A 25,171-nucleotide genomic window follows, 5' to 3' on the forward strand; every position below is an offset into this window, starting at 1 on the left:
CCCCCTCCCCCCAGCAACCCTCGGTTTGTTTTGTGAGATTAAGAGTCACTTATGGTTTGTCTCCCTCCCACTTCCATGTTGTTTCATTGATTCTTCTTCTACCCACTTAAGCCCCCATGTTGCATCACCACTTCCTCATATCAGGGAGATCATATGATAGTTGTCTTTCTCTGCTTGACTTATTTCGCTAAGCATGATACGCTCTAGTTCCATCCATGTTGTCGCAAATGACAAGATTTCATTTCTTTTGATGGCTGCATATTATTCCATTGTGTATATATACCACATCTTCTTGATCCATTCATCTGTTGATGGACTTCTAGGTTCTTTCCATAGTTTGGCTATTGTGGACATTGCTGCTATAAACATTCGGGTGCACGTGCCCCTTTGGATCACTACGTTTGTGTCTTTAGAGTAAATACCCAGTAGTGCAATTGCTGGGTCATAGGGCAGTTCTATTTTCAACATTTTGAGGAACCTCCATGCTGTTTTCCAGAGTGGCTGCACCAGCTTGCATTCCCACCAACAGTGGAGGAGGGTTCCCCTTTCTCCGCATCCTCGCCAGCATCTGTCATTTCCTGACTTGTTGATTTTAGCCATTCTGACTGGTCTGAGGTGGTATCTCATTGTGGTTTTGATTTGTATTTCCCTGATGCCGAGTGATATGGACCACTTTTTCATGTGTCTGTTGGCCATCTGGATGTCTTCTTTGCAGAAATGTCTGTTCATGTCCTCTGCCCATTTCTTGATTGGATTATTTGTTCTTTGGGTGTTGAGTTTGCTAAGTTCTTTATAGATTCTGGACACTAGTCCTTTATCTGATATGTCCTTTTCAAATATCTTCTCCCATTCTGTCAGTTGTCTTTTGATTTTGTTAACTGTTTCCTTTGCTGTGCAAAAGCTTTTGATCTTGATGAAATCCCAATAGTTCATTTTTTCCCTTGCTTCCCTTGCCTTTGGCATTGTTCCTAGGAAGATGTTGCTGCAGCTGAGGTCGAAGAGGTTGCTGCCTGTGTTCTCCTCAAGGATTTTGATGGATTCCTTTTGCACATTGAGGTCCTTCATCCATTTTTAGTCTATTTTCGTGTGTGGTGTAAGGAAATGGTCCAATTTCATTTTCCTGCATGTGGCTGTCCAATTTTCCCAGCACCATTTATTGAAGAGGCTGTCTTTTTTCCATTGGACAGTCTTTCCTGCTTTGTTGAAGATTAGTTGACTGTAGAGTTGAGAGTCTATTTCTGGGCTCTCTATTTTGTTCCATTGATCTATGTGTCTGTTTTTGTGCCAGTACCATGCTGTCTTGATGATGACAGCTTTGTAATAGAGCTTGAAATCTGGAATTGTGATGCCACCAACTTTGGTTTTCCTTTTCAATATCCCTTTGGCTATTCGAGGTCTTTTCTGGTTCCATATAAATTTTAGAATTATTTGTTCCATTTCTTTGAAAAAGATGGATGGTACTTTGATAGGAATTGCATTAAATGTGTAGATTGCTTTAGGTAGCATAGACATTTTCACAATATTGATTCTTCCAATCCAGGAGCATGGAACATTTTTCCATTTCTCTGTGTCTTCCTCAATTTCTTTCATGAGTACTTTATAGTTTTCTGAGTATAGATTCTGTGCCTCTTTGGTTAGGTTTATTCCTAGGTATCTTATGGTTTTGGGTGCAATTGTAAATGGGATTGACTCCTTAATTTCTCTTTCTTCTGTCTTGTTGTTGGTGTAGAGAAATGCAACTGATTTCTGTGCATTGATTTTATATCCTGACACTTTACTGAATTCCTGTATAAGTTCTAGCAGTTTTGGAGTGGAGTCTTTTGGGTTTTCCACATATAGTATCATATCATCTGCAAAGAGTGATAATTTGACTTCTTCTTTGCCGATTTGGATGCCTTTAATTTCCTTTTGTTGTCTGATTGCTGAGGCTAGGACTTCTAGTACTATGTTGAATAGCAGTGGTGATAATGGACATCCCTGCCGTGTTCCTGACCTTAGCGGAAAAGCTTTCAGTTTTTCTCCATTGAGAATGATATTTGCGGTGGGTTTTTCATAGATGGCTTTGATGATATTGAGGTATGTGCCCTCTATCCCTACACTTTGAAGAGTTTTGATCAGGAAGGGATGTTGTACTTTGTCAAATGCTTTTTCAGCATCTATTGAGAGTATCATATGGTTCTTGTTCTTTCTTTTATTGATGTGTTGTATCACATTGACTGATTTGCGGATGTTGAACCAACCTTGCAGCCCTGGAATAAATCCCACTTGGTCGTGGTGAATAATCCTTTTAATGTACTGTTGAATCCTATTGGCTAGTATTTTGTTGAGTATTTTCGCATCTGTGTTCATCAAGGATATTGGTCTATAGCTCTCTTTTTTGATGGGATCCTTGTCTGGTTTTGGGATCAAGGTGATGCTGGCCTCATAAAATGAGTTTGGAAGTTTTCCTTCCATTTCTATTTTTTGGAACAGTTTCAGGAGAATAGGAATTAGTTCTTCTTTAAATGTTTGGTAGAATTCCCCCGGGAAGCCGTCTGGCCCTGGGCTTTTGTTTGTTTGGAGATTTTTAATGACTGTTTCAATCTCCTTACTGGTTATGGGTCTGTTCAGGCTTTCTATTTCTTCCTGGTTCAGTTGTGGTAGTTTATATGTTTCTAGGAATGCATCCATTTCTTCCAGATTGTCAAATTTATTGCCGTAGAGTTGCTCATAGTATGTTCTTATAATAGTTTGTATTTCTTTGGTGTTAGTTGTGATCTCTCCTCTTTCATTCATGATTTTATTTATTTGGGTCCTTTCTCTTTTCTTTTTGATAAGTCGGGCCAGGGGTTTATCAATTTTATTAATTCTTTCAAAGAACCAGCTCCTAGTTTCGTTGATTTGTTCTATTGTTTTTTTGGTTTCTATTTCATTGATTTCTGCTCTGATCTTTATGATTTCTCTTCTCCTGCTGGGCTTAGGGTTTCTTTCTTGTTCTTTCTCCAGCTCCTTTAGGTGTAGGGTTAGGTTGTGTACCTGAGACCTTTCTTGTTTCTTGAGAAAGGCTTGTACCGCTATATATTTTCCTCTCAGGACTGCCTTTGTTGTGTCCCACAGATTTTGAACGGTTGCATTTTCATTATCATTTGTTTCCATGATTTTTTTCAATTCTTCTTTAATTTCCTGGTTGACCCATTCATTCTTTAGAAGGATGCTGTTTAGTCTCCATGTATTTGGGTTCTTTCCAAACTTCCTTTTGTGGTTGAGTTCTAGCTTTAGAGCATTGTGGTCTGAAAATATGCAGGGAATGATCCCAATCTTTTGATACCAGTTGAGTCCTGGTTTAGGACCGAGGATGTGATCTATTCTGGAGAATGTTCCATGTGCACTAGAGAAGAATGTGTATTCTGTTGCTTTGGAATGAAAAGTTCTGAATATATCTGTGATGTCCATCTGGTCCAGTGTGTCGTTTGAGGCCTTTATTTCCTTGCTGATCTTTTGCTTGAATGATCTGTCCATTTCAGTGAGGGGAGTGTTAAAGTCCCCTACTATTATTGTATTATTGTTTATGTGTTTCTTTGTTTTTTTTTTTTAATTTTTTATTTTTTATAAACATATATTTTTATCCCCAGGGGTACCTGTCTGTGAATCACCAGGTTTACACACTTCACAGCACTCACCAAAGCACATACCGTCCCCAATGTCCTTAACCCCACCCCCTTCTCCCAAACCCCCTCTTTGATTTTGTTATTAATTGTTTTATATAGTTGGCTGCTCCCACGTTGGGGGCATAGATATTTAAAATTGTTAGATCTTCTTGTTGGGCAGACCCTTTAAGTATGATATAGTGACCTTCCTCATCTCTTATTATATAGTCTTTGGCTTAAAATCTAATTGATCTGATATAAGGATTTCCACTCCTGCTTTCTTCTGATGTCCATTAGCATGGTAAATTCTTTTTCACCCCCTCACTTTAAATCTGGAGGTGTCTTCGGGCTTAAAATGAGTTTCTTGGAGGCAACGTATAGATGAATTTTGGTTTTTTATCCATTCTGATACCCTGTGTCTTTTGACAGGGGCATTTAGCTCTTTAACATTCAGGGTAACTATTGAGAGATATGAATTTAGTGCCATTGTATTGCCTGTAAGGTGACTGTTACTGTATATGGTCTCTGTTCCTTTCTGGTCTACCACTTGTCGGCTCTCTCTTCGCTGAGAGGACCTCTTTCAATATTTCCTGTAGAGCTGGTTTGGTGTTTGCAAATTCTTTCAGTTTTTGTTTGTCCTGGAAGCTTTTAATCTCTCCTTCTATTTTCAATGATAGCCTAGCTGGATATAGTATTCTTGGCTGCATGTTTTTCTCGTTTAGTGCTCTGACAATATCATGCCAGCTCTTTCTGGCCTGCCAGGTCTCTGTGGATAAGTCAGCTGCCAATATAATATTTTTACCATTGTATATTATAGACTTCTTTTCCCGGGCTGCTTTCAGGATTTTCTCTTTATCACTGAGACTTGTAAATTTTACTATTAGGTGATGGGGTGTGGGCCTATTCTTATTGATTTTGAGGGGCATTCTCTGAACCTCCTGAATTTTGATGCTCGTTCCCTTTGCCATATTGGAGAAATTCTCCCCAATAATTCTCTCCAGTGTACCTTCTGCTCCCCTCTCTCTTTCTTCTTCTTCTGGAATCCCAATTATTCTAATGTTGTTTCGTCTTATGGTGTCACTTATCTCTCGAATTCTCCCCTCGTGGTCCAGTAGCTGTTTGTCCCTCTTTTGCTCAGCTTCTTTATTCTCTGTCATTTGGTCTTCTATATCACTAATTCTTTCTTCTGCCTCATTTATCCTAGCAGTGAGAGCCTCCATTTTTGATTGCACCTCATTAATAGCTTTTTTGATTTCAACTTGGTTAGATTTTAGTTCTTTTATTTCTCCAGAAAGGGCTTTTATATCTCCCGAGAGGGTTTCTCTAATATCTTACATGCCTTTTTCGAGCCCGGCTAGAACCTTGAGAATTGTCATTCTGAACTCTAGATCTGACATATTACCAATGTCTGTATTGATTAGGTCCCTAGCCTTCGGTACTGCCTCTTGTTCTTTTTTTTGTGGTGAATTTTTCCGTCTTGTCATTTTATCCAGATAAGAGTATATGAAGGAGCAAGTAAAATACTAAAAGGGTGGCAACAACCCCAGGAAAATGTGCTTTAACCAAATCAGAAGAGATCCCAAATCGTGAGGGGGAAGAAAGGGAATAAAAAGAGGTTCAAAAAGGGAGAAAGAAAAAAAAGAAAAAAAGAAAAAAAAAAGAAAAGAATTTTCAAAAAAGAAAACGAATAAAGAAAAATATAAAAAAGAAAATATATATATATATTAGATAAACTAGTTAAAAACATTAAAAAAGAAAAGGGTAAAAGTTAAACAAAAATTTTACCAGAAGGCGAGAAAAAAAACAAAAAATGAAAGAGAAAAAAATTAAATTATCTGCAAGACTAAAAAAAATCACAGGGAGAAAGCCATGAGTTCCGTGCTTTGCTTTCTCCTCCTCTGGAATTCTGCTGCTCTCCTTGGTATTGAAACCGCACTCCTTGGTAGGTGAACTTGGTCTTGGCTGGATTTCTTGTTGATCTTCTGGGGGAGGGGCCTGGTGTAGTGATTCTCAAGTGTCTTTGCCCCAGGTGGAATTGCACCGCCCTTACCAGGGGCCGGGGTAAGTAATCCGCTCAGGTTTGCTTTCAGGAGCTTTTGTTCCCTGAGCACTTTCCGTAGGGTTCTGGAGGACGGGAATACAAATGGCGGCCTCCTGGTCTCTGGCCTCTGCCTGACCTCCGGCCGTGCTCCGAGCTCACCGAGCCTGCGACCGGTTCAAGGTAACACCGAGCTGTGATCTTACTGTCAGCTCTGTCTCTGTAGCCAGCTTTCCTGTTCCAATACCCGCAAGCTCTGCGACACTCAGACACCCCCGATCCTTCTGTGACCCTGCGGGACCTGAGGCCACGCTGACCCCACGTGGGCTTCGCCCCAGTTTAGCCTCTGGAGCGATGTCCCTCAGTGGAACAGACTTTTAAAAGTCCTGATTTTGTGCTCCGTTGCTCCGCCGCTTGCCGGGAGCCAGCCCCTCCCCCCGGGGTCTATCTTTCCGTCGCTTTGCATTCACATCTCCCCAGTCCTACCTTTCAGAAAGTGGTTGTTTTTCTGTTTCCAGAATTGCTGTTCTTCTCTTTGATCTGCCGATGGATTTGCAGGTGTTTGCAATCTTTAGATAAGCTATCTAGCTGATCTCCTGGTAGCTGAAGTAGTCTCAGCCTGCTACTTCTCCGCCATCTTCACCCCTCCCCCCCTGAAATTAATGTTTTTTGACTGTTAACACCACATCCATTCTGCAGCCTACAGGCCAAGGAGTAATTTTGCCTTTCAAGTCTTTTTTAGAAATATATTTCCTGCAAATCAAAACCACAGTGAGGTACCACCCCACACCTGTCAGAAGGGTTAAGATCAGAAACACAAGAAGCAATAAGTGTTGGTGAGGATGTGGAGAAAAAGGAACACTCTTGCACTTTTGGTAGGAATGGAAACAGGTGCAGCCACTCTGGAAAACAGTATGGAGGTTCCTCATAAAGTTAAAAATAGAACTACCCTATGACCCAGCAATCACACTACTGGGTATTTAACCAAATAATACAAAAACACTAATTCAAATGGGTACACAATTCATTAGTGTAGCCCTATGTTTATAGCAACATTATTTATAGTAGCCAAATTATGGAGGCAGCCCAAGTGCCCATTGGTAGATGAATAGATAAAGAACATATGGTGTGTGTACATATGCAATGGAATATTACTCAGCCACTAAAAAATGAAATCTTTGCATTTGGAGTGACATGGATGGAGCTGAAGAGCGTAATGTTAAGCTAAAGAATCAATCAGAGAAAGGCAAATACCATATGATTTCACTCATATGTGGTACGTAAGAAACAAAGCAAATGACCAAAGAAAAAAGAGAGAGAGAAACCAAGAAACAGACTCTTAATTCTAGAGAACAAACTTATGGTTACCATAGGGGTGGTGGGTGGGAGGATGGGTGAAAGAGGTGATGGAGATTAAGGTGGACACTTGTCATGATGAGGACTAGGTGATGTATTGAATTTTTAATCACTATATTGTATGTCTGAAACTAATATCACTGTATGTTAATGATACTAGAATTACAATAAAAAATAAAGCATTTTTCAGAACAGTAAAAAAAAAAAAAAGAAATTTCATAAGCTTCTATATAGCAGCTATAGACTATGATTCCTCCAATGGATCTGTGCAAAGTCAACTAAAAACCTTCTGTAAAGAATTCACCATTCTAGATACCATTAAGGACATCCATAATTCACAAGAAGAGATCAAAATATCAATACATACATCAATACAAACTGATTTAGCCCTCCTGGATGACTTTGAGGGGTTCAGATCTTCAGTGGTGGAGAAGTAATTGCAGATGTGGTAGAAACAGCCACAGAACTAGATTTGGAAGTGGAGCCTGAAGATGGGACTGGATTGCTTCCCTCTCGTGGAAAAAAAAAAAAAAGAAAACTTGAGTTAAGGAGGAGTTGATTTTTATGGATGAAGGAGTTGATTTTTATGGATGAATAAAGAAAGGATTTATTGAGATAGAATCTATTCCTGGAGAAGATGCTGTGAAGATTGGTGAAATGTTAACAAAGGATTTAGAATATACAGTGGAAAAAAGACAGTCTCTTCAATAAATGGTGCTGGGAAAACTGGGCAGCTATATGTAGAAGAATGAAACTTGACCATTCTCTTACACTGTACACAAAGATAAACTCAAAATGGATAAAAGACCTCAATGTGAGACAGGAATCCATCAGAATCCTAGAGGAGAACATAGACAGTAATCTCTTCAATATTAGCCACAGCAACTTCTTTCAAGATATGTCTCCAAAGGCAAAGGAAACAAAAGCGAAGATGAAGTTCTGGGACTTCATCAAAATCAAAAGCTTCTGCACAGCAAAGGAAACAGTCAAGAAAACAAAGAGGCAACGCATGGAATGGGAGAAGATATTTGCAAATGACAGTACAGACAAAAGGTTGATATCCAGGATCTTAATGAACTCCTCAAACTCAACACACACAAAACAGACAATCATATCAAAAAGTGGGCAGAAGATATGGACAGACACTTCTCCAATAAAGACATACAAATGGCTATCAGACATATGAAAAAATGTTCATCATCACTAGCCATCAGGGAGATTCAAATTAAAACTACATTGAGATATCACCTTACCCCAGTTAGAATGGCCAAAATTAGCAAGACAGGAAACAACATGTGTTGGAGAGGATGTGGAGAAAGGGGAACCCTCTTACACTGTTGGTGGGAATGCAAGTTGGTGCAGCCTCTTTGGAGAACAGTGTGGAGATTCCTCAAGAAATTAAAAATAGAACTTCCCTATGACCCTGCCATTGCACTCCTGGGTATTTACCCCAAAGATACAGATGTAGTGAAAAGAAGGGCCATCTGTGCCCCAGTGTTTATAGCAGCAATGGCCACGGTCGCCAAACTGTAGAAATAACCAAGATGCCCTTCAGTGGACGAATGGATAAGGAAAATGTGGTCCATATACACTATGGAGTATTATGCCTCCATCAGAAAGGACGAATACCCAACTTTTGTAGCAACATGGACGGGACTGGAAGAGATTATGCTGAGTGAAATCAGTCAAGCAGAGAGAGTCAATTATCATATGGTTTCACTTATTTGTGGAGCATAACAAATAGCATAGAGGACATGGGGAGTTAGAGAGGAGAAGGGAGTTGGGGGAAATTGGAAGGGGAGGTGAACCATGAGAGACTATGGACTCTGAAAAACAATCTGAGGGTTTTGAAGGGGCAGGGGGTGGGAGGTCGGGTACCAGGTGGTGGGTATTATAGAGGGCACGGATTGCATGGAGCACTGGGTGTGGTGCAAAAATAATGAATACTGTTATGCTGAAAATAAAAAATAAATTTTTAAAAAAAGGATTTAGAATAGTACATCAACTTAGCTGATGAAGCGGAAATGGAGTTTGAGAGGATTGATTGACTCCAATTTTGAAAGAAGTTCTTTGGATAAAATGCTATCAAACAGCATTACATGCTACAGAGAAATATTTCATGAAAGGAAGAATTAGTCAATGAAGCAAACTGGTTGTCTTATTTTAAGAAATTGCTTCAGCCCCCTCAGCTTTCAGCAACTGTTACCCTAATTAGTCAGCAGGCATCAACAGGGAGAAAAAACCCTCCACCAGTAAAATGATTACAACTTGCCGAAACCCCAGATGATATTTAGCACTTTTTAGCAATACAGTATTTTAAAATTAAGGTATGTACATTTTTTAGATATAATGCTTAAACATATATAAATGCACACTTAATAGACAACAGTATAGTGTAAACATAACTTCTATATACACCAGGAAACAAAAAAATGCATTTGATTCACTTTATTGCAATATTTGTTTTATTGCAATGATCTGGAACACAACCTCAGATATCTACAAGGTATTCCTGTATCATTTTTGTAAATCATGCTTATTTTTAGAGAACAGATTTCCTAAGGAGCAATGAATTGTACTTGAAGAGTTAAAACTCCACAAAATTCGACAAGACAAAGATAGCTATTCTCACCATCTCACTCATCTTCTTATTCATAAACTTGAAATTCTAGCTAGTGCTATAAGGCAAGAAAAAATTAAAAAGTATACAAATTGGAAAAGAGGAAATAGAATATTTGCATATGACCTCATTGTCTAGATAAATCCCAAGGTCACAAGATACCAGATAAATATATAAATATAAATCACATTTCTATATCTAGCAATGAACACATCAAGATTAAAAGTAGAAACACAAAAATAAACCTCAACCTAACCCACACTTTATTCAAAAATTACTTCAGAATGAATCACACACTTAAATGTAAAATGTAAAACTATAAAAACTTTTTAAAAAAAATAAGAGAAAATCTTGACACCAAAAGCATGAGCCATAAAAACAAAAATTAGTAAGCTGGACCTAAGGTATATGAAACTTTTGTTTTGTGAAAACTTATGTGAAGAGGATTAAAAGCTACAGACTGGGAAAAATATTTGCAAACAACATACCTGACAAAAGACCAAGACCTAAGACACATAAAGGACTCTCAAAATTCATAAAAAACAAATGGTTCTGTTGGAAATGGGCAAATGATACAAATAGGCACTCCACCCAAGAGGATAGACAGATCAAATGAGCACACAAAAAGATATTCAGCAGCACTAGCCATTAGGAAACATTAAAAAATGATACTGGTATATCATTACACACCTATCAGAATGGCTAAAATAAAAATAGTGATACCAAATATGGGCAAGAGAGCAGAAAAACTGGATCATGCATACATTTCTGGTAGGAACATAAAATGGTTCAGTCACTCTGGAAAACAATGTGGCAGTTTCTTATAAAACCAAGCATTTATTTACCCTATGACCTAGCAATTGTATTCTTGGACATTTTCCCCAGGGAAATAAAAACTTACATGAACACAAAGACCCGTACACAAACATTCATGGCAGCTTTATTTGTAATAGCCCCAAGCTGAAAACCACACAGATATTTCTCATCTGGTGCCTGATTAAGCAAACTGTGGTACATTCACCATGAAATACTGCTCAGCAATAAAAAGGAATGATCTGCTGACACATGCAACAGTGTGGGTGAATCTTGATGGAATTACTATGAGTAAAAAAAGCCAATTTTGAAAGGTTACATGCTATATGATTCCACTTGTGTACCATTCTTAAAAGGACAAAATTATAAAAATGGAGGCCAGGCTAATGGTTGATAGGGATTGGTAATGGGAGATGGAGCTGGAGCAGGGGAGAGAAGTACGTGTGTCTCTGAAAGGTCAACGTGGGGCAGGGATCCGCATGGTGACAGAAATGTTCTGTGTCTTGACTGCATCACCGTCAATCCTGGTTGTGATATTTCACTATGGTTTTTACAAGATGCTACCATGGAGGAACCTGGGCAAAGGGTCCACAAAGCTTCTCTGTATTATTTCTTACACCTGCTTGTGAATCTTCCATTACCTGAAGGCAAAAAGTTTAATTTAAAAACTTGGCGGTGTGCCTGGGTGGCTCAGCGGGTTGGGGCCTCTGCCTTTGGCTCAGGTCATGGTCTCAAGGTCATTGGGATCGAGCCCCGCATTGGGCTCTCCGCTTGGCAGGGCGCATGCTTCCTCCTCTCTCTCTCTGCCTGCTTCTCTGCCTACTTGTGATCTCTCTTTCTCTGTCAAATAAAAAAAAAAATTTTTTTTAACTTGGCATTTTACTAGTTTTCAAGATTTTAAGTTACATTGTATAATTGATAACAATTGCCCCCTACTTAAATGTTGGTGAGTTCAAGATTTTCTTAGACAGTGAGTGTCTAATAATGACCAAAAGTGTGAAATACATCCTTCAGTATCTAAGAATAATTCAGTCAGCATTGTAGAAGGGTAAACAAATGTATCTATATTAAAGGCCAGTTTTGATTATTAAAACAAACTCCAAAAGAAAACCTCTGGGAAGTGGAAGGCAATTGGTCACACTCGTTCTGGACCTTGATGGAAAAGCTAAGGATCTGCCATCTGGGTTGTTGAGAGGAGACTGACATTCTGCTGCATTTTTCTCTCCCAGGATCTCCTCTTCAGCGTGTGTGCCCTCAATGTCCTCTCCACCATCGTGTGTGCGTTGGCCACGGCCATGTGCTGTATGCAGATGGTCTCTTCCGATGTCCTCCAGATGGTGAGTGGGCCCCTTCCTTCCCAAGCACACTCAAAATAGTGAGACTGACCCCCTTCTCCTCCAGCCTTTTTGAAACTAAAGGAGAGTGGACTCTTCTGGCTTCCAACCAGAAGCCCCAGGGATGACAGGCTCATGCTGTCCTCTGGAAGACCGAGGACCTGTACATTTGGTGCCATTAATGTATTTATCTTAGGCTTTGTTGGAACTTTGTGTTAGCGGAGTCCAGCCACTGTCATACCTGTCTAGATGACCCCTGGTGTGTGCTCTTGAGTAATTTCAGAGACAGTCCTAGACAGCCCTAGACATCCTCTGGGTCCAGGACCTCCAGAGCAAGGTGCCTTCCTCCAGCTTTGGAAATCTCTTTTAATAAAAGGAAGTTGCTTTTAGAAAATGAGTCCTTTTCAAGTAAAAAAAAAAAAAAAAGAAAGAAAGAAAAAAACCCTGCTCATCTGTGCTTTTTAGATTTGCTCATTAACCCTGAGCTCATAATCTAGTGGCAGAGTGACTGGTTGGCCATCATTTGCTCCCCTCCCCCCACCCAGCCAAAGCCTTACAGCTGAAGAACTGCCGCTCCCAAGGGAGAGAAATGAGACCAAGAGCAAGGGTCACACACTTATTAATACACGTCTATAAGTACATGCTTAATTAATAATGAAGGCTCTTCATTTATTCAATGTGAATAAAACACAGCCCACAGTTCTCAGTATGTTACCGCTAAAATCAGCACGATAAAGAAAAACTGATGGGAAGACATGGTTGTCTAAGGCTAAGGGTAGAAATCATGTGTGTGTGTGTGTGTGTGTGTGTGTGTGTGTGTGTGTGTGTATCTCTGTCTCTCTCTCTCTTTGCTTCTTCGAGACCCGCCCTGCCTCCCCCTCAATGTTTTATGTGTCGCATGAATGAAAAAGCAAGCTGTTCTTGCAGTGGACTGTTTGATTTACTTTTTCTCATCTACCCCATGGCAATACATCAGTTCCTCAAGTTACAGGGCCAGAAAACATCATTACCAAGACGTTAAAAATTCATTGGTTCTAATCACATGCAACGTCCGTCCCTTTGTCTCAGTGTATATCTACACAGCTGTCACAGCCGGGCCTGACCTTTCAGAGGGGTGGCAGTTTTCTGAAAGGGATTTAATTAAGCAGTTATTCAGCGGCAATGAACTTTTGGCCTCGCTCACCGAGGCCTCATGTTGGTGATTTTCTCCGGCCTGTTGTATAAAGAAAAAGTTAAGTACTGTGGGGTTCTACTCACCTCTGCAGATTTTACCGTTGATCTGTAAACATCATACCAATTTGACCAACCTAACAGAACCAAAGGGCTGTAAATATAAAAGTTTGCCTTCCCCAGTTTGAAGCATTAGAATGAAAATTACCAACTAAATCCGAAGGAGGCGTGCGGTAGCCGTTATGGTGTATGCAATTGTGATCACATTGATGTAGGCTCATGCTATCATTCCGCCATGTGGCTCGCCCGCGGGCCTGCCATCCTGGGCCTGGCATCAGCCGTGTCTTCATCTGAGTCCCACCTATTTTGTGTATGAAGAAAGTGACTCTGGACATGTCACCGAACCCGCCTGAGCCTCGGTTTCCTCACCTCTCTGAGATGGACCGAATGGCATACCTGGTGAACATTCAAGAAGTGTGACCTACTTGACTATTAAATGCAGGGGGAATATTGGTTTGTTATTAGGAATGTCCTGGAGCCATGACTGTGAATGCCACGGTCCTTGATGTACTCTGTCGACTGTAAAATACCACAGGGAGGTAAGGTGTGGTCACCATGACAACAGCTGCCCTCAGAGCCCATGGTTGTTCCATGGCTGAGTATCTGTGGGTAACTTCGCTTCTAACCCCTGACATAGAAATCAGTTAAGTCCCTTTGTGACTAGGGCTGTGGGACCAGACAAGGCTCTACTCTCCTTGCAAGTCTCTGGCGGTGCTGCTGACCTGCAGTGTCTCGGGGGGTGAGGCAGCGGCATTAAAGGGAACTGGGGACATATGACCGTGGTGCTTTGTATGACCTGTGCATGACCTTAGGCTGCCTCTTCATCCCAGTTTCCTCAGCTCTATGCAAGACCCTTCAGGCTCTGCTGTCCTCAGTGGCCGCTGAGAGAGGAATCAGATAATCCATGTGTGTGGGCTTTGAAAAACCCTGGTGGCCCACCTGGAGAAGGTTGGCTTTTACCACATGGGTCAGAGGCTGGGCAAGGCTGGCTACACAGGCTGCACCCTGGAAGAAGGAGAAGTGAGGAGGCACAGGGACTCATGGTTCGCCCTGAGGGATGGAACCTGGAATCGAGTTATTCATGAGCATGCTTCAGCAGCTCTTTTTAACTTTTTAGAAAAGTCTTCTCCTTTTTTTTCAGCTTTATTCAGGTGTAATTGACTTTAATTTCCTTACTTTATTTCATTAGACTGTTGAATTAAAGAAGTAATATATGATCACTGAAACAAGTAAAATACAGAGATATATAAAGACAAAGTTAATAAGCTACTTTCTTCCTCCTCATTCTCCTAAGGAAACTTTGCAGCGAATCCTTCCATTTCTTTATTGATTTCTTAGTGTTTATATTAACATATACAAATAGTCTATTTTCCTTGTTCCTGATTCTTCCTTCTCTTCCTCCTTCTGCTATGTCTTCCTTTTTTTGTTTCTTAAAAATTTTATTTATCAGAGAGAGAGAGAGAGAAAGAGAAGCAGACTTCCTGCTGAGAGGGGAGCCCAATGCAGGGCTCGATCCCACAACCCTGAGATCAGGACCTGAGCTAAAAGCAAATGTTTAACCAACTGAACCAGCCAGGTACCCCATGTTATGCCTTCCTTTTAACCAAAGGGGATCATACCATTCATATCGCTCTGCAACTTGATTTTGTAACCTGAAATGATAAAGGACATCCCTCTAGGTCAATGTACACAACAATGTCTTCATGCCTATATTGAACGAGACTGTGCATGCAACGTTAATGAGCCATTTCTCTATGTGTGGATGCTTGTGTGGTTTCTCGGTTTTGATTTTGGTTTTGATAGTCCTGTGCAGATGGCACTACTGTAAGCTCCTTCTGCATACAGTTATAGCTCCCTTCGTCCACCTATGCTGAACCCACTGGCCGGAGAGCCACGGTTCTCCATCCCACATGTAAGATGTGCTGCCTGCTCCCCACAGCATAGCTACCCACCGGCAGCCTCTCTGGTTCACCCACATGCCATCTCTGCTCCCAGCAGTTGGGTCACAAGCTTTCTAAGTGTCAGTTGTAGCTGTCCCCAAAACGGTCTAAGCCAGTGGTATTTGGCTTATAAGTGCATATTGTACTATTATAGAAGCCAATGAAATATAAGTGTCAAAAAGGATCATTGTCTCTCTTATTTAAAAAATGAGTGCACTGGGTGTGGTGCATAAACAATGAATTCTGTTACACTGAAAAGAAATAAATTAAAAAAAAAAATGAGTGCTTTGGAAAGATTGAGTGAAAGAGGGTCCTAGATCAATTGCTCTCTATTTCAGTGTGGGTGGGACAGTCATGAGGGATTGAGATACAAAGTTTTAAAGATCTTGGAGGTGTCTGCACACACATTGTTTTACTAGTACTTTTAAGTTCCAGCTCTGCTCCCAAAACACAGAAACGGGAAGCAAAATAATTCATTTATGCACCAAAGACCATGGGGCACCCCAGACCTCAGAGTGACTCAGAGCAAGGACGTTAGCCTGGCATGGAGGGAACCCCTAATTCCTTCCTTGCTTCTGAGGGCCTGCGCGTTGGGATAATTAACCATTTTTGGAACTCATCATGAAGGCATGTATACATGAGATGAAAAGCTTTATGCCTAGCATCAGAATTTATAAAGCTAGAGCACTCTAATACGTTTTGGAAATAGTGATAAAGGCAAACTGATGATAAAATTCAGTTTATTGATACAGTTTAGCGGAGAAAGCTTTTACCTCCAAAGTACCTCTGATCTCACATTTTTAGTTTTATTTCTTGAGTGTAATCTCATTTTCTCCATTTCTCTATTCATCTCTTTTCCTCCCCATGAACTTTATTACCAGCCACTTTACCCTAAGGGACATCATATGCTATTACATGCATCTCCATTAGGCACTTGCTTGTGAACTTTATCTTTTATTATTGTCATTTATGTTTTCAACACGAGTCGTGTGCCCTGTCAAGCAGAAGGCCTCCAGAAAGTGCAGACAGAGTGCCAAGACTTTCACAGGTGTGCTAACTGTGGGCTTGCCCATGGAGCTAGCAAAGGGTGCTGCGGTCAGGGACACCCCCAAGCCTGGAACTCCCAGAATCACTCAAGTTCACCAGCATCTTCACCTCTCCAGCTCACCCCAGTTCATTAGCGCCTCATGGAGGCTGGCCCTTCTTGGACCCATAGTGACCTTCCTTGAGGTCTGGGTTTACCGGAAACATCTCCATGTCTTCCTTTTTTTTTGTTTTGTTTTGTTTTGTTTTGTTTTTAAAGATTTTATTTATCTGGTAGATGCTACTTATCTATCAGACTAGGACCAAAGGATGTCTGATTAATCAATCTTTCTTCCTTCCTTCTCTCCGTCCCCCTCCCTCCTTCTGTCCCTCCCTTTCCTCTTTCTCTCTTTCTCTCTCTCTGTCCTTTCTTTCTTTCTTCTAGATTTTATTTATTTATTTTCGGGGGGGGGGGGGACACTTATCCAGACCTGTGCTGAGTGTAGAGCCTGATGCAGGACTGGATCTCACAATCCTGAGATCTTGACCTGAGTCAAAATCAAGAATGGATGCTTAACTGACTGAGCCACCCAGGCACTCCCTGATTTGTCTCAAAAAGCTAGTTACAACAGACAATCCTAACAGTGTAACGTGTAGATGCTGCAAACGTTGTGACTTTAAATATGCAGATGAACATTTGTCTACCAGGGTTTTGATCTGGGGCCAAGACCTTCTGTTTGATTGGGGATCTGAATATCAGTGTACCAAGTTATATTTCCTGTATAAACTTATAGAAAACAGCACCGTCTGTAATTTCCAGATTCCGTTCCTTTAAATTAGAGTGACACCTGCAAAGTGAGCAGAACGCAGAGTTCCCCCGGATGTTTTGACTCCTCTCTGCTCCCTTATGCCTGCCTTGCCAGGACCCAGCTTGGCAGCACTTTCTACTCAGCTGTGCTCCTTTGTCAAGTCTCCCCAAAGCATTCAACTTGGTTCTCATAGCACAAGCAAGATTTTCTGCCTGCATTCATAGTTCGTTATAGATTATGGTCGTAACTAACCTAGGTAATAGCTGCTGGGGAAGGCACCCCGTGTCCTGGATTGGCAGGGAACGTCCCTGGGGTGGTAGCAGGACCAGAGAGCAGCAATGTGTTTCTGGTGGGCATGACTCCGGTGTTTGGAGTGTGGAGACAAAGCCCAGCTCATCTAGTCAGTTGGCGACGCGAGGTCAATTAAGGAATATTAGCATATTTCTCCCAAGAGTCAGCAAGGGTAGAGGAAGAAAGCTGTGGCCCTGTATTTCTTAGTCCTTATGGGAAATCTCAGAGATGTGCGTGATCCATTCAGGAGCCATTCAGGAGTGTGGCGGGGAAGCCAGGAGAGTGTGCTCTGCTCCCCAGTGAACCAGAGAGGCCGCCTCTGCTCAGGAGTCTGGGGAGGGGTGTGAAAAGAGGCTGGCAGACCCGTCCTGGAGGCTGGAAGAGGAGAAGCTGCTCAGAACTCAGAGGACGTCCTGGAAATACCAGCCCCTTGTCCTGCCCTTCACTCCTCACTCCTCCCCCTCCCTGCATGGCAGGAGAGGGAGTTGTAGGGACTGCAGAGCAAATATCAGTGATACGGTCCTTTGTTTAAGCCACACCACACTGCCATCTGGGTCTGTGACAGAAATGGTGTTTCCCAGTGTGACCCTGTCAGGCCGGGTGAGGTCAAAGTAGGGGTTCGAGACTCGAAGAGGTCAGTAATGTGCTCATGGGCCGTCAGTGGTCAGGCAGGGCCACCCAAGGCCCACTGACCTCTTCACATCCCCTCTGAGACCCCAGAGTATGGACTGTTCTTATAGAACCAAATTTTAGGGTCTTCCTAAGTGGGCCTTGGGAAGCTGCTGTAGGCCCGTGTACCCCCAGCCCTCTTCCCTGGTTCCAACGCGCCTGGAAGGACAGTAGCCCCTAAGTTGGGACTCCCTCTCCAGAGCAGACAGATGAGGAGGGGCTTGTCTCCAGCAGGGTCTAAAATGCACACTCCTGGGGTGCCTGGGTGGCTCAGTGGGTTAAGCCTCTGCCTTCAGTTCAGGTCATGGTCTCAGGGTCCTGGGATCAAGCCCCGTGTCAGGCTCTCTGCTCAGCGGGGAGCCTGCTTCCCCCCCACCCCCCACCTGCCTCTCCGCCTACCCTCAATCTCTCTCTCTAATAAAAAAAAAATCTTTAAAAAAAATGCACACTCCTCTTTTGTGGATGACGAGTGCTAGGCAATAATAATGCTCACATCAGGTGTGGGAACACTTCAGTCGGGTACCAACACCATTCCACCATACATGGAACAAACAAAACATTTGCAGATGGCCCAGAACAGGGAGGACCACCTGGGGAAGAAGTGGTGATTCAGAGCCGGTTTTCCACCCACCACAGCCCAATGCAGGCTCAGTCTTTGAGCCTGGCCACTGATCTGTAGACATGAGAACACGCAGCATGGTGAGGTGTGGGCTGGGCACGAAGCATTCCTGTCGGTCCTGAAGGATGACTAGGAGGTTGCCAGGCGAAAGGGAAGTGGGGATCCGGGAAGAGAGAACAGACACAGAAATGAGCAGCCACGGAGGCAGCTTCCATGGAACACAAGGGTAGGAGTGGGGAAAGAGCAGACCAGTAGCTGTCTTCTTCCATTCTCCCTCTAGTGCCCCTTGTAGGCAGAGCCCAACAGGAAGCCAACTGACAAGGGAGTCTGGGAAACATGGTTTGCAGACTTCTAGCTCTAACATCTCAAAGAAGAGTTCCAAGCAGGTAACCTTGGACTTGAAGACAGACCCCACCTTGTTGTGGAGGAGGGTGTATGTCAAGAGTTACTTGCAGACTTCCTCCTGGGAAGGTTGAGGAACCTAGGTGAAAGCTCAGTTTGCAATAAGCTGAGTCTGAGTCACTTCCCTGAAAATGGAGCCAACACACCACTGGAAAGGTGATCTGGCGTTTAGAGCAGAAGTGGTTAAAGCTGTCATTTAGCTTTTAAAACACCTCTGGTGTATGGCAGCATCTACGCATTTAAACCGGCTAATAGGATCATCTGAAGTGTCTTGCCTTTCTCGTTGAAAATGCTTGTTGTTCCCGCTCCTGGTGGGATTGTACCTTTAATAAGAAAGCATGTTGACTTTTGCATTTCATGCTTGAGTTTGTTATTGATTTTTCTAATTTCTGATAGAGACTCATTCAAAATATGTCCCTATTAGACTTCAAGGACATTTGGCCTTGTCCTAACTGCTCAGCTTTGTGCAATGCACATCAGGGCTGACAGCTTTCCAAGGCACAGGATGACAGACACACATTCGACCAGCTCCTAGCCACTGACTCACCTCTGTTTCAGACAATTAAACAAAGCCACAGCTCAGACCTGCTGAAAACGCAAGGAATGTGCTCTGTGTGTTAAGAAGAGCCACATGAGTGGCTCAGTGGGTTAAAGCCTCTGCCTGCAGCTCGGGTTGTGATCCCAGGGCCCTGGAATCGAGCCCCATATCCGACTCTCTGCTCAGCAGGGAGCCTGCTTCCTCCTCTCTCTCTCTGCCTGCCTCTCTGCCTACTTGTGATCTCTGTCTGCCAAATAAATAAAATCTTAAAAAAAAAAAGCCACATGAGATAATTTCAGTCTGATGCGTTACATATGTGGACATGGTCACTTTTCTTTCTCTCTTAAGTCTGGAGTATGCTGATTTAATGGTATTTGGCCATATTCAGAATCATGACCTCACCCTTGCTCATGCAAAAATATCCTACCATCCCAGCCTCCTAAGAAGTCCAGACTACCCTAAGCACAGCTGCAAGAAGGTTCTTCCTACCACACAACTTTAATAGCACTGCTTCCCAGCTCCAGCACACTCCCTAGCCACCCCCCCTCAGTGCCTCCAGTATTAACTTCTAGGGTCTTATGTAAATTTGCTTTTCTTAAACACATCTTTCACTAGCTCACCTGTTCTTCTTGAGCCTAGAGCACCTTCTTGTAAGCCTACCTCCCAATCTTCAGACCTGTTCAGATGTCATCTTCATTAACCCTTTGTAGACTCCAGGCCCCCACACAGTGCTTGGAGAGCTTGTTTACTAGCAGAACTGTTCTTGCTTGGCCATATACAGTTGATTGTCTCACTCTTCATGTGGTGGATAGCCCAGAGTGTAGCATTTGAGTAGCATAGATCTCCTTGTACCTGCAGGCACTCACAGTGAAGTGTTGATTGGAACTGGAGCAATGGCTCAGACATCTCCATGCTACAGGTAATCTCTGGCAGCAGTGACCAGAGATGGGAAGTTATTGGCCAGTGCTTCCTATGGCAGAAATGGAAAGCTAGGCAGAGGCAGGATTCTTTTTGTTTAAGCAATTTTATCTCAGTTTGCTCAAGCAGTGTCTTGGTTTTAAGATTGCCCCACAGAATGTTTTGGAACTTATGATTATTTTCCTTCAGAGCAGTGTTTTACAGAGTTTATGAATTTCTAGGACTGACAAGTGTTCATAGATACCATGTGTCCAAAAGGACCCATAATGAAATATTTGAGAAATATTCCTTTAATGGATTAAACAGATTTTATTTTATTTATTTATTTATGTATTTTTTAATTTATTGGTGCAGACCTTCTCAGGAGCTTTAACACACAAACATGCACTACAAGGCACCAAAAAGGGAGTACAACACTATGTAGCATTTCCCAAATTTATTTCACTGTAGGAATTTGGGAGGGGCTGTAGAGGAACATCTTGAGGGGCTGGTGTTTCCTCATGAATGCACTTCAGGAAGTGCTATCTTAAATCATGGACATTAGGCACCATTTTAACCCACAGGCTTTGAGTAGTATAATCTAAAGAGAAATATTTAGGGGTGGGGGTGGAATTAAAGACTTCCCAGACTGCATTTCTCCTTAGAATGGAGGCATTCTGTGTAGCATTGTGAGAAACAAAGCCTAACGAAGAAGCTGTGGGGGCGAGGCATTCCTCACGGAGCCATCATCTTTAAGTGTGTGTTTTGCCGTCACAGTCCAACAGTTTAAATTACATAAGTTCCAAACGAATCATTAAAGCTTATGGATAATTAGCTTAATTAGACACAAGCCACACAAGATGTCCCAAATAACTCTGAATCTCTCTGTTTTCCAGTTCCTTCCACAAAGGGTGCATTCTGCCAGCCCGGCCTGTGTGACGCCCCATGGCACCGTGCTCCACCAGACCCTGGATTTCGATGAGTTCATACCCCCACTCCCACCTCCACCCTATTACCCGCCAGAGTACACCTGCACGCCCACAGCCGAAGCCCACAGGTTGGTCTTTCTGGTGATGGTGGCAGTGACCTATGCGGACAGTAGGGGAGGTGGAACTTGCAACAGCCACCCTCGTTTTCAGTGGGGCAGCTGAGCAGAGGAGAGTGAACATAAGAGAGCATGTTTGATTAAAGACCAGAGCATGAACAGTGAAAAGAGAGAATGTTGGCTTTGAGAGAGAACGTTTCTCTTGGTATTGCCGCCGTGCAACAACAAAAGCAAACCTAGCCCCACAAGAACGGCTCCATTACGTTCTCATGAAACAAAACTGCCGCTGAGTTATGGTCATTAAGAGGACCTGTAAAATTTAATTAAAGATTTAATCAGCTCTATGATTATTTTAATTTCAGTGGACAGGGTTTGTCGACCTCTCTCCAGGAAAAAAAAATGGTAAAACTGCCTAGGGAATGAGACTTTTATTTCACAAACAAAATGAGTATTCGACCAAGGGAAACCCTGACAAAAGACATTCTGATTGCCTTTAAGAGAAAGGTCAGCAGTTCAGGATCCCCTCCCCCATCCCAGGAGTGACAATGGGATGGTTCTGCCTTTTCAGGGGCCTCCACTTGGACTTTGCTCCCTCTCCATTCAGCACTTTGTATGATGTTGCCATCAACAGTCCTGGCCTGCTCTACCCCACGGAACTTCCCCCACCCTACGAGGCCGTGGTGGGCCCAACCACCACCAGCCAGGTGAGACCTCCCCACCCCAGACAAGCCAGTTCACTGTACTAAGACACACTCCTTGCATTTGTATTTCTCTCTGTGATCTTGTGGAGAGAAGGCAGCAGGCTCAGAGAGTAGGACCTACAGAGACCCCACCCCAAGTCCAAGGATGCCAGTCCCAGTGTTTGAGCTTCTGTCCCTTGGCTCCTCTCAGATGCACCTGAGCTGAAGTCTGGCTGGTGTGTCTGGGGACACGGTGCAGAAGGAGCTGATACAGGTTAAAAGCCATGAGCAGAGACCCCCCTAGGGATAGAGCTCAGGCTATGAACTGAATACTCAGGGGACTCTGGCCTGTGTCAGTGACATACCTCTGTCATTGTCTACTGGGGAGTTGAGAGAGCCATGCGAGATCCCTGGTCCTGCATGAGGCCTGGCGGCCATAGGCCAGGAAAGTGCCTGCGCCACCAGGCAAAGTGTAGGTGTCTTCCTCTGAGCCTGGTGAGTCAGGCACTCCCATTGCCTTGGGGTCCCTGACCCACAATGGGCACGCACTGGAGGGATGTGTTGGTGGATTCTCGGTTTCCTCACCTGTAAAATGGGGATAATAGTATCAGGCACATAGGATGGAATGGAATGTGTGGAATGGACCCAGCACAGCACCTGACATAGAGTAGGTTCTGATTCAGCAAACATTAGTTGCCCCTTTTTATGATATTGTCATCATCGTCGTCATCACAATTGTCACTCCTGAATATCGAAGGCCACAAGCCAGAGCAGAGAGATGTGAACTCTCAAAATTCACATAGCACCTGAGTGCAGGTCAGGGTTTGGGGAAGGCCCAGAACTGGGGGCCCATGGGTGAGCACAGCAGTCAAGCTGAGAAGGGGCACATTCAGGGGAACTGAGAAATCCTGCCAAGAATGGGGACTGCAGCCAGTTCTGGGCCCTGAGCCCTGGGCAGAAGAGGGTATGCAAACAAGAACCAGGAGCATCTGAAGGGCACCACTGAGCTCTCCCTAACCCATCTGGACCCACATACCTATGGGCTTCTCAGCAGCACAGAACCTTCAGACAGGATCCCAAGTCACCTACCAGGATGGAGTGCGGGTCTCACATCTAGCCCAGACCTTCTGATGTCCGCCCTGTTCCTTTGAGGTCTCAAGGCCATGTGGTGAGAAGACCAGGAGGTAGTGCTTGTCCTTTCCTCAGCCCCCCACTGAGGAGCGCCTGGCCCTAAGGGACCTCGGTGGGTGGAGAAATGGTTTTACACAATGGCTTTTCAGACTCAGCTTCCACAAGCCTCTAGAAACAATCACATCCACAAGGGAGATCACATTCTGCAGGCCTGATGGTTGTGGGACAGGAAGAAAAGGCAAGAAGTGCTTACCTCTGTGCCCAGCAGGACGTTGGCTACACATTTTTTGCAAGAAAGATATTCTTTGAGGGTCACCTGGGCGGGACTCCTCAGGCTGCCCCAGCCCACCCTGGTGCAGGCGATGGTGCTCACCACCTGACCCCCCCCCAGGCCTTCCTTCTCCACCACCTCTTGCCCTGAAATGTCCTGGACCAGCTCATCAAGCTGCAGATGGCAGACCGGGAGTGATCAAGGACTCTTGACCTTTTTCCTATCCACAGTAGAAGCAGTTGTGTAGGAGCTGCCTGGGGTTGGGGTTGGGGTGGGATTCTTTAGTGGAGATGCAAAGTGTGACTGTGAAATCTTATTTCTAAACTTAAAATAATTGAACTTCTCTTGAATTCTGTAAAAAGCTGAGTGGAAAATTCTGCCTTTCTGAAGTGATTTATTTTCCTCTTTATGATAAAAATAATTCAGATCAGTGTTATCAAGGGGAACTGTCTCCTGTGAAGGAAGTTATAAGTATTCTGAGGGGAGCCCCAAGCCCTGCTGGAGGACACTGGGCAGGGATATCCATCTCTACTTGGGGAATTCCAGGAAGTCTATGTGAGCTGAAGGCTCAGGCTAAGTGGGTGGCAGGTCACAAGACTCAGAAGGAGGGACAGTGCAGCATGCATATCCTCCAACAGAAAGCCGCTCAGGATGAATCTGCAAGGAGGATGACATGGGTAGGGGGTGGCCTTCCCAGGCAGCCCAGCTGGTTCTGAGATCATCAGAACATCCATGCAGGTGTCCACCAGGTGACAGGATCTATAGCTTGGGGCCTTGGAGAGATCCATGTTAGCCACCGAGATGGTCACCAATTCTGGGGAACTGGGAGGTTCTGCAGGGAGAGCCCTACAGAATGGCAATACTTTGAGAAGCTCCAAGGACAGAGGAGGGGATGGGACACGAGGACTTGTAGGAGGGATGTGAGCCAGTAGTTTTTGGACTCCAGTGGGCATCCCAGGCGTAGCCCACCCCGGGAGTTTCTGAGTCAGTCGCTGGGAAGGGGATCCTGCTGAGAATTTGTGTTCCTACCTAAGCTCTAGCTCCTGCAGGGCTGCTTTTCCAGGGATACCCTGAGAACTGGAGTAGCTCACTCTTGTGAGACACTTGGCCAAGAGGAGAGAAGGTAGGAGATAGTTAGGAGGATTGTTGGCCTGGGGCGTGGGGACTTACCAAGGGGCTTTGGAAGGGCCTGGGGGTTGGGAGCAGCTGAGCCAAGGTTGGGGAGGGAAGTCCACAGAGGGGCAAGGAGAGGGAGACTGACCCAGCCTCAGATGGTCAGCTCTGCCCTGTAACCAGCAGGGACACCAGGCAGGGCCATCCATGGACCTGGAGACCCCAACAAGCCCAGAGGTGTGTGATTCTCCACAGCTGCCCTGGGCAGAAGAAGGAGCTCTGTGTCACCCTTCCACCTGCTGCTAATTGCCATCACAGAAATTTAGCTCCATTCTGGGGACCAGCTGTGGCCCACCTCTCTGTCCTCCCTTTTGTGAGGTTTCATTCCCATTTCCAGAACACAGAATGCCACGGAAGGATGAGTGATTTGGGCCCACTACCCTGTGGGGAGCAGCCAGACTTCTCAGAGCCCTTTGCTTCCCAGTCCTGATGGTGAGAACCCCCCAACAGTTGTCCTTATCATGGGAATGGGAAACACCCCCTCCAGCCCATCAAGGACCCTAGATGGTGGAAAGGGGCCTCCGGATTTGCATGTAACATTGGATCTACCCTACACTTGCACACCCCAAGGATACTGATGAAAGATGGCGGAGAAGTAGCAAGCTGAGACTGCTTCAGCTAGCCGGAGATCAGCTAGATAGCTTATCTAAAGATTGCAAACACCTG

At 43.8% G+C, this 25,171-nt stretch overlaps 1 protein-coding gene across 2 annotated transcripts in view; it reads left to right on the forward strand.

Moving 5' to 3' along the window:
* ENTREP2 (endosomal transmembrane epsin interactor 2) overlaps positions 1-25,171 on the forward strand; it is a 506,747-nt gene that overhangs the window by 461,476 nt on the left and 20,100 nt on the right. For both annotated transcript variants that reach the window (XM_059371698.1, XM_059371699.1), the window contains 3 exons: positions 11,683-11,790; positions 21,102-21,262; positions 21,819-21,954. In XM_059371698.1, the coding sequence (XP_059227681.1) occupies positions 11,683-11,790; positions 21,102-21,262; positions 21,819-21,954 (405 nt within the window). The remainder of the gene's footprint in view (positions 1-11,682; positions 11,791-21,101; positions 21,263-21,818; positions 21,955-25,171) is intronic.

Source organism: Mustela nigripes, chromosome 13 (assembly GCF_022355385.1).
Source record: "Mustela nigripes isolate SB6536 chromosome 13, MUSNIG.SB6536, whole genome shotgun sequence".
NCBI lineage: Eukaryota > Metazoa > Chordata > Mammalia > Carnivora > Mustelidae > Mustela > Mustela nigripes.